The following is an 11013-nucleotide window of genomic DNA, read 5'->3' as shown; positions in this document are numbered from 1 at the left end:
GACCTGCATTAAAGAAAAACTGTAAGTACAGTATGATGTAAAATTCTCTGTATTGCACACCACTATGTAGTATATGTGATGACTTTGGGACAGAGGAGTCTGAGTCAGTTTTAGCAAGAAGGAAGCTGGGCAAGTTGTGTGTTTGTGTGTGAGTGTGTGTTGGCAGGAATATATAGAATTTAGAGTTGTTCATGGGAGAAAACATACATCAACAGAAGCAGAAAAAAAATGTCTAATTTTAGAGCTAAAATAGAAACTTCATTTGACTGGAAGTAAACATGGTAAACCCAAGTTATTTTCATATAATAGCATTTTAAGAAGGAATAACATGTCAAGCAAATATAACAAAAAGAGAATTCTTGAGAATCAAATGAATCTTTACACCCAAGGATTTGTAAACCAGTAGCAACCAAAAGAAATCCTTTCCAAAATACAGAATTAAAGAGTAATTTTAAAAACTGTAGGATTTTTGTTTTTTAAAAATATGAATATTTAGATTAAGTACCAGTGATACACAATTTAATAAAATGTGTCTGACTATTACATGCAGATTGGACAGAAGTTAGGAGTCAATAATGAGAAATGGTACAGTAACAAGATTCATTCTGCTGGGACTGACAAACCAACCACAATTGCAGATTCTGATATTTCTCTTTCTCTTTCTCACCTATATGTTGAGTATAACAGGGAACCTGGTTATCATTTCCCTTATTATATTGGATTATCACCTAAAAACAGCCATGTACTATTTCCTACAAAATTTCTCCTTCTTAGAAATCTCATTCACCTCTGCGTGTATTCCCAGATATTTGTATAACATAGCAACAGGTGACAAGGTTATAACCTATAATGCTTGTGCCAGCCAAGTATTTTTTATCGACCTCTTTGCAATAACAGAATTTTTCCTCCTGGCCGCCATGTCCTATGACCGCTGTGTGGCAATCTGCAAACCACTGCATTATGTGACTATCATGAACAGCACAGTCTGCAGAAGAATTGTCTTTTGCTGTTGGTTGGCTGGCCTGTTGATTATAATCCCCCCACTTGGCATGGGGCTAAATCTGGATTTTTGTGATTCTAACATCATTGATCATTTTGCCTGTGATGCTTTTCCCCTCCTGAAGATTGCTTGTTCAAACACTTGGTTCATGGAACAGACTATTATTATCTGTGCTGTGTTGACCCTCATCATAACACTAATGTGTGTAGTTTTGTCCTACATTTATATCATCAAGACAATCTTAAGATTCCCCTCTGCCCAGCAAAAGAAAAAAGCCTTTTCCACCTGTTCTTCCCACATGATTGTGGTTTCTATCAGCTATGGCAGCTGCATCTTCGTGTATATCAATCCTTCAGCAAAAGACTCAGTGGCGATTAATAAGGGTGTATCAGTGCTCACGACTTCTATCGCTCCTATGCTCAATCCCTTCATTTACACCCTGAGAAACAAGCAGGTAAAACAAGCCTTCAGTGACTCAATCAATAGAATTGCAATATTTTCAAAGAAACAGGGACTGTGAAGTCTACTACACATATACAGTAAACTCCCTAAATCTCTAATCAAGTTAACATTTTAAAAACACTCCAGGTCAAATGGGTCCAGTCACTCTTTCTCTCACAAAACTCTTTTTCAAACACATCCAACCATAATAGATATATTAACATATCCTGGTTTTACCTCCAAATTAGGAACAACAAAAACTAAAATAAAACAAATTTTTATCTCCAAATCATAGCACAAGTGAAAAAATTATATCTTAATTTTCATCCAACTCAAACCTTACAAATAATTTATTCATTGAACACTCAAATAAGCATTGAGTAATTTCTTTAAGCAAGAATTGTTTCAGGCACAATAAATAGAGGAGAGAATGAAATCAGCAAAGGAATTCTCCACTGCACGCCATAAAATAAATAAGTTTATTTTAAAAAGTCAAAAAATTAAACTTGAACTGAGATACATATTTTTGTCATGGAAGCATTTTTTTCCATAAAATTATGGAAGAACATATAAATATTAAAACTGTAAAGTTATGGGTTTTGCATATTAATAATAACCACAATTTAAAATGTTATTAGCTTTTTAAAAAATAAATAACAGTGAAAATGGATAATGAGTATTTTGAGGAACTTATGTATTTTGGTATAGCAAAACACCTGCCAAATATAGGAGCACATTCTGAAGTACCAATACAGTGTGTTGCCTAAAAAGCAAACAATGTCAAGAAATGAAGTGAAAGACATCAAGGAAATAAAATCAGTAGGTATATTGGATTTTGGAAACTTAGGGAAAAAAGGAATATGAAAATCTATATATAAATGTATAACACATTTTTATCAAAATAGTTAATATTGAAAGAGCACAAACTGTTTATCAGAGAAATTTCCCCAAAATAGTAGTTCATACAACTCACCTAAAACACCTCCCCATCCTTCTTCATTCCATGCATTTGTCTCTTTTAATATCTAACATTTCCATTGGTTGTTTCAATGTCAAAAAAATATTTTCCTCAGCCTTCGACTTTGTCATTCATTTCTTTATCCTTCATTTCTCACTATCAAAGTCACTCCTACTGGCAAGTCTAGTCTTCCCATCCCATTTGACCCCCAAAACATGAAACATCCACCATGTAGTAATAGCCTGTGCTTTCTCTTTATCTGTCTATATGCTTTATTGATGGCCAATACTGAAACCATAGACTTTGTCAACATTGTTCTCTTTATTATGCGTAGCACTTACCTTTCCAGTATGTTTAAAGAATGCTTTTGTCAAGTACAAAAACAGCATCAAATGTAGTCAAAATTTATTTATAATATTTAAATGGATTTTGACCTCAAAAAGAGAATTAAATGTGTCAAAAAATTGAAATCAATGATTAGTTTTTGTTATAACATTAATGCATTTCTTCCATTTAACTCTTTTTATGGTGGGCAGAATGAAATTTATTAATTGATTCCTATGTGTTTATTACTTTACATGTCTTTGGAAATCCTACAAGCATCAGTGAGAAGATTTTCTTTTCTTTATCTTCATTTCATAAATGAAAATTGTAACTATCTATATTATATATAGTATTTAATATCATCTACTGTAATAGACTCCTATAATAATGAAAACTTAAAATATCAGCTCTTCCTTGACTCTTAAAATTCTTAATGGTTACAGTGATTCTTCTGTTTGAAAATTCAATGACTTACAGCTCTTTTTATCTCCTTAATATTTCCTAACTTGCTGTTGCCATCTTCCACATGGACCAACATAATGCAACACTATAAGCACATTCCAATCAGAAAGCAGCAGGAAAAAAAAAATGTATATGCTTTTCTAGTAGGTTCTATCATAGATTTGCAGATCCTTTCCCCTCCCATTGTATTGACCAGAATATAGTCAATAGTTTGGCTTCAAGAGAATTTTTTAAATGAATTATTTAACAGACACCTATATATTCCAAGTTAAAAGGCACTCTGAGTTTATGAGCAATAAAGGAAGAACAGACATTTTGGGACAGGTAGAAGTCCTGCCAGACCGTCCTTCTGACAGGTGAACATCAAGCAAAGCTTTTATATGTATATTTTACAGTGTCCCAATTTCCTGTGTTTTCCTTCTATTCTTTCATGCTCATGAAAATAAATACAACCAAGTGGGATTTATACCAGACATTCTAGGCTGATTAAACACTTGAAAATCAATTAATGTAATATATCACACCAATGTACTGAAAAAACTTACATCACATCAACTGATTCAGGAAAAAAGTATTTGACAAAATGCAATATTGATTTTGGTTTATTGAAAAACCTCAGCAATATAGAAATAGAGTTTAATTTTCTCAAATTGAAAAAATACAAACATCTGCAATCACCCTACAATCATATCATTTAATGGTGAGAGCTACTTGCTTTTCCTCTAAGATCAGAAATAAAATAAAGATGTCCCCTCTTACCACACCTATTCAACATCATACAGGAAGTCTTAGCTAAAGAACAAGAAAAACAAATATATGGTACCCCGATTAGGAAGAAGAAATAATTTTTTTTTGCTTATAGATGAAATGATTATCATTGTAAAATATTCCAAAGAATCAAAAGAAAAAAAAATCTCCTGGAACTAAAAAGGACTTAAAGCAAGGTAAATATTCAATGGTCAATTATTTGCCTATTTATCAGCAGTGAACAACTGGAATTTTAATTGAAAACACAACATCTTTTACATTAGCTCCAAAACAGGAAATGCTTAAGTATAAATCTTTAAAAAAAAAAGTACAATATTTATATAATGAAAACTACAAATGTCTAATGAAATAAATCCAAGGTCTAATTAGATGGAGAAATAGTCCATGTTAGTAGATAGAAAGAGTCAATATTATTAAGATGTCAATTTTTCAAATCTTGGTCTGTAATTTTAATGTAGTACACATTAAATCACAGTAACTTATCTGTGGATTTATGCAAACTGATCCTAAAGTCTATCTGGAAAAGCAAGAGACCCAGAATAGCCTGCATTATACTGAAGGAGAAGAACAAAGGAAGAGAGCTGACTTTACTCAACTTCAAGTCTTAGTATAAAGCTTCAGTGAGCAACAGAGAGTATCTTTGGTGAAAAGACAGGCAAATAAACTAAGCAGCAAATTAGAGAACCAAGAAATTGTCTTGCACAAATATAGTCACCTGGTCCTTAAAAAAAGATAAAAGGCAATTCAATGGAGAAAGTATAATCTTTTCAACAAATGATGTTGGAACATCAGACATTCACATCTGAAAAACTGAATCTAGACACAGACCTCATACCATCTGCCAAAATTAACTCAAAATGGACCATATACATAAAAATAAAATGCAAACATATAAAATCTCTAAAAGATAACATATGAGAAAATCTAAATGACCCTGGATTTGGCAATATCTTTTTAGATACAGCACAAAAAGCACAATGCATGACAGAATAAATTGATAAGTGGGCTTCATTAAAATTAAATTTTTTGGTCTGTGAAAGACACCACTAAGATAATAAAAGTACAAGACACATACTGGGAAAAATATTTGTGAAATGTTTATCTCATAAAGAACTTGTATCCTATATATATATATATATATATATAAAGACCTCTTAAAGTCAACAAAAAGAAAAAAGGCAACCCAATTTAAAAACGGGAAATACATCTGAATAGACAACTCAACAAAGAAGATACATTGATGGGAAATAACATATTAATAGATGCTCAAATGTATGTTATTAGGGAATTGTAAGTTAAAGCAATGTGATACCAGCACACATCATCTAGCAGAAAGGCTAAAATCCAAAACACCGACTATGCCAATGATTGGAAACAATGTGGAGTAACACGAATCCTTTTTTTTTTTTGTCTTTATTTTTTTAATGTTACATTAAAAAAATATGAGGTTCCTGTATGGCCCCCACTGCCCTCACCCATCATCATGGGACATTCACTGCACTTGGGGAATACATCTCTGAGCAACGCTACACCACATGGTCAATGGTCCACATAATAGTTAATTTCTAGGATGAATGAAAAATGGCACAGACACTTTGAAATAGATTTTGGCAGTTTTTTACAAACTAAACGTAGACTTATCATATGCTGTAACAATTGCACTTCTTGGTCTCTGCCTAAATGATATTAAATCTGCCTAAATGAGTGGAGAACATATATCCACAAAAAAAAAAAAAAGCAAAAAAATGGTTATAGCAGCTTCAATCATTATTGCCAAAAATTGGAAGCAACCAAGATGTCTTTCAATAGGTGAATGAATAAACTGTGCTTCATCCATAAAATGGAATATCATTCAGTGATTTTAAAAATGATCTATCAAGTCACAAAAATATATGGAAGAAATTTACATGCATATATCTAAGTGAAAGAAGACAGTCAACCAAAACTAATACTGGATGATTCTCACTATAAGACATTCTGAAAAGGGCAAACTCTAAAGACAGTAAGAAGATCAGTGTTTGCCAGGGCCTCAAAAGAAGTGGAAAAGGATAAAAAGGTAGAACATAGGATATATAGTGAGCAGTGAAACTATTATATATAACATTGTGATAGAGGATACATTACTATGCATTTGTCAAAACCTATAGTACCGTACAACACAAAGAGTGAATACTGATGTAAGCAATGGACTTCAGTTAATAATGTATTAATATGGATTCATCAATTCTAATGAAGATTCCATATTTATTCAAGATGTTAGTAATAGGGATATCTGTGATGAGGGGTGGGATGAGAGGGAGTTTAAAGAACTTTCTATAATTTCTGTGCACTTCTTCTGTAAACCTGAAACTGCTCTAAAACACAATGTATTAAAAAATGGATATGAAATAAATGTACACCATTATTACAAGGTGTTAATAACAGGGTATATGGAAAAAACATGCATAATACAAAACATGCTCTAAGTGAAGTATGTTCAAGATTTTCCCAAAAGGCATCAATTAGATGAGTCACTACAACATAGAACTAAGTTAGAGGATAGAAATCTGGTTGTGTTGAGGTATTGAAATCAAGGAGGCTGAGGTGGTGGAACTTTTAGGGCAGCAATATGGATTAATGGAAAATAGAGAGGGGGGCAATGCAACAAAAGTATTCCAAAATCTACACTGAAGCCTTTTGTTTTGTTACCTATTAAACCATTCATGAGTAGGATAAATCTCCAAGAGGCTAGACAGGAACTAACCAATAAACTTTAAACAAACAAACAAAAATTCCAAAGATCAAACAGGGTTGCAAGATATTTTATTTTAAACCAACTATATTGGAGCATCCTCTCTAAAACCTCAGGTCATTTACCAGTCTCCAGAAGATCATGTCTTAATATTTGGGCTAAAATATTCATAAAATATGTTATTCTAGACACTCACTAATGAAACTTAATAATAAAAGGCTTAAAGTGGATCAAGCAAGTTAGCGTACCACTCGTAAGAAGAAAATATGGCAGCCTTTTAAAAACAACAACAAGGGAAGTGGATTTGACTCAACTGATAGAGCATCTGCCTACACTTGGGAGGTCCAGGGCTCAAACCCTGGGCCTCCTGACCCATGTGGTGAGCTGGCCCACACTCAGTGCTGATGTGCATAAGGAGTGCCCTGCCACACAGGTGTGCCCCCGTGTAGGGGAGCCCCAAGTGCAAGGAGAGCCACCCCACGCAAAAGAAGTGCAGCCTGCCCAGGAGTGGCACTGCATACACGGAGAGCTGACACAGAAAGATGATGCAACAAAAAGAGACACAGATTCCCAGTGCAGCTGACAAGAATGCAAGTGGACACAGAAGAACGCACACCGAATGGAGACAGAGCGCAGATAATAGGGTGGGGAATAGGGGGGAAGGGGAGAGAAATAAATTAAAAATAAATCTTAAAAAAATAAAATAAAAACAACAACAACAACAAAACACAGGCAACAATATAATATCCAATATGCCAACATTCAATGGGAAAAAGAGCTTCAACAAGCCAACTAGCCAGAAAATATCTCATAATAAGGATTAAATTCACTCATTTGGGACATGTCCAGAAATGACAACATAAACAAAAACTTTAAAACAATTATTACAAACAGTCTCAATGTAATCAAGTTTTTAAAAGGAACAAAAAAAAAACAAAGTAAGAAAAGAAATAGAAGATATAAAAAGAACCAAATTGTGCTTCTAGAAATGAAACAAAATATTTTAATTGAATAGCTTACTGGTAGGGACTAACAGCAAATTAAGTATTGCAAAGTAAAAGAATAGTGAAGTTGAAAACAGCAATACAAATTACCTCCCTCAAAACAGAGATAGTAAAAAGAAGTAAATAATTAGAGTATATGTAACATGTATGAAAAAAAGCAAGAAATAATAGATATGTGTACATGAAGGTCCAGAATGAAAGAACGCTTGAGAAACAACAAAATTTAAGAATAAAGGCATTTCTAAATTTAATGAAAACTTAAATCACACAAATCTAAAAATCCCAGGGCACTGGAAGAAAAATAAAGACCTAATCTGAGTAAAGCACATCATAATAAAATGACTAAAAAAAACTGAAAAACAAAAAGAATCTCAAAAGCAGATATAAAGAAAAAATTAACCCAGCAGGGAAAGAGGCACAAAAATAAGAATGTCATTAGACTTGTGAAACTGAAGCTTAGCCTAGTAATATATATCACCAAAGAGTTATCTCTTGAAAGTCTCCTTTTTGCTCAGATATGGCATCTCTCTAAGCCAAACATAGCATATAAAATCACTACCTTCCCTGCACCCCAGTGTGGGCAATGACTCCTTGGGATGGGCATACCTGGCAGTGAGTGAATACTACCAAACTCCAACTAGCAATTCATATGAAAAAATGCATAGACCAAAAGGGAGAAATTAAATATAAATGAGTTTTTATGGCAAAGAAGTTTCAAAGTGAGTCAGGAGGTCATTTCAGAGGTTAAGCTTATACCCGTCACTGATTGCCACAGGAAAGAGTGCCTCAGTCAGGGCTCTAGAAGGAGCTAGACAATGTAGGTAGAGCAGACAACCCCAGGAAACTGGAACCCTGTAAGTTGGTCTTACATTGGAATATATGATAACCTATCTTTATAATATATCATTTATAATTTTCCTAGACATGGTTCTTTGGCCCTTTTTATTTGAACCTATATTTGGCACTATACCCTTTAAATATATGTTCCAAAGACTTACAGCTTGCAGCCGTTCATGTGCCATTTGAGCCCTGAATCTCAGCAGAGTTGCAGCCAACACCTACTCTCCAGTATATTGGACTCACCCAGGACAGCTAGCAAGATGATGAAGACAGACAATGCCCACATGATAAACAGCATTCACAAACACAAGCAAGACAGTTCCATATATCTGCCCCATGGGATCTAAGCCCTCTCTTAATCAGAAAAAGAGTGGGCATGACCATCTCCAAATCCTCAAGTTTGAGGAATGAACAAACGTAAGGGAAGAATGCAACTCTAGACTAACATAGCCTTATTATTCTAGTAATGGAGGAACTTTTAACATTGATATGAAAGTGGTCACCAGAGGTTCTGAGGAGAGGGAGAAGGTAGAATAGGTGTATCATGTGGCATTTTGCAGACTTTGGAACTGTTCTGCATGATATTGCAATGACAGATAGTCCATTATACTTTTTGTCAAAACCTATAACATCATGCAGTGCAAAGTGTAAACTGTAATGTAAACTATACACCACAGTTAGATCAATGCTTCAATATGTCTTCATCAATTCTAATAAATGTACCACACTAATGAAAGATGTTATTAATGTGGGAAAGTGTGGGAAAGGGAGAGTGTGGCATATATGGGAATCCCACTAAATTTTCTTTTTATTTAGTATATTTTTTTAAGAAGTTTTAGATTACATAAATGTTACATCAAAAATATAGGGGAGAGGAAGCAAACTTGGCCCAATGGATAGGGTATCTGCCTACCACATGGGAGGTCCATGGTTCAAACCCCAGGACCTCCTTGACCCGTGTGGAGCTGGCCCATGCACAGTGCTGATGTGTGCAAGAAGTGCCCTGCCTTGCAAGTGTGTCCCCTGCGTAGGGGAGCCCCATGTGCAAGGAGTGTGCCCCATGGGGAGAGCCGCCCAGCACTAAAGAAAGTGCAGCCTGCCCAAAAATGGTGCCACACACATGGAGAGCTGACACAAGAAGATGATACAACAAAGAGAAACACAGATTCCCAGTGCCGCTGATAAGGATAGAAGCAGTCACAGAAGAACACACAGCAAATGGACACAGAGAGCAGACAACTGGGGGAGGGGGGGAGAGAAATAAATAAAAAATCTTTAAAAACAAAATATAGGGGATACCCATGGGAGGCATTTGTGGCTCAACTACCTGGGTGCCTACCTGTCAAGAGAGGTCCTGGGTTCTGGACCTGGTACCTCCTAAAGGAAGAAGAGTAGAACCGCAAGGAGCTAGACATCACTTCCCACTGCAACAAGCAAATGCCACAAGCCAGCAGATCCCACAGCTCACTGCATGAGGGGAACAGATATGACTCAGGCTGTTGGACACTGCTGTCTTGTATGGGAGGTCCAGGCTCAGTTCCTGGTGCCTCCTGGAGCAAATCATCCAGGGGAAGAGGGGCATAAATAAGGAAAAATAAAGTAAAATTTAAAAATCTTACATACGTATGTGTGTGTATATATATATGTGTGTGTGTGTGTGTGTGTGTGTGTGTGTGTGTATATGGGATTCCCATATACCCCATTGATAATAGTCCCTTATTCCAATATAGCTTTACTCCTACCCCATTCCTCTTGCATTATTGTCAAATATATTACGTTTCTATATGTTATAGGGCCAAAAACAAAATTATGCACATGTTAGGCTTTGTTCTATTACTGAAAGTGGGGTTGCGAAGTCACCAATTATTAATATTTTTAATGTTTTTAATTTATTTTTAAAGGATATATAGATCACACAAAATTTTACATTAAAAAAGCATAGGAGGTTCCTAAATACCAAACTCCCTACACCCCCACTTATACCACATCAACAATCTCTTTCATTAGTGCAGTACATTCATTGCATTTGATGAATTCATTTTAGAGCACTGATACACCACATGGATTAAAATTTACACTGTACTTTACACTCTCTCCCAGTCCCTTCAGTGGATTATATCAGGATATATAATGTCCTGCATCTATCCTTGCAATATCATTTAGGACAACCCCAAGTCCCAAAAATGCCCCTCTTCCCTCTTCAGCAACTCCCATGTCCACTGTCTCCACATCAATGATATAATTTTTCCATTGCTAGAGTCACAATAATTTTGTAGTAGAATACCAGTAAGTTCACTCTAATCCATATTTTATTCCTACATCCTGAAGACCCTGGGATGGCAAGGCCCACTCTACCTCTCAATTAAGAGGGGGCTTAGATCCCACACAGCTGGTGGATGGGACTCTTGTGCCTGTAGCTGTAGACTCTCTTGCTTCCTTGGTGTGGTGGTTGACCATACTCACCTCCCTGTCAGTGGACCTGGGT

At 35.2% G+C, this 11013-nt stretch overlaps 1 protein-coding gene across 1 annotated transcript; it reads left to right on the top strand.

Annotated features, from left to right (window-relative positions):
• The first annotated feature begins 575 nt into the window (after window positions 1–575).
• Window positions 576–1520, top strand: LOC101432465 (olfactory receptor 6C2-like). Its single transcript, XM_004483061.3, has one exon. The coding sequence runs from the start codon at window positions 576–578 to the stop codon at window positions 1518–1520; it is 945 nt and encodes a 314-aa protein (XP_004483118.2).
• The last annotated feature ends 9493 nt before the right edge of the window (window positions 1521–11013 follow it).

The sequence above is a fragment of the Dasypus novemcinctus genome, chromosome 12, assembly GCF_030445035.2.
Source record: "Dasypus novemcinctus isolate mDasNov1 chromosome 12, mDasNov1.1.hap2, whole genome shotgun sequence".
Classification (NCBI taxonomy): Eukaryota; Metazoa; Chordata; class Mammalia; order Cingulata; family Dasypodidae; genus Dasypus; species Dasypus novemcinctus.
Note: the sequence above shows the minus strand (reverse complement) of the source record. Positions and strands in the feature narration are given on the sequence as shown.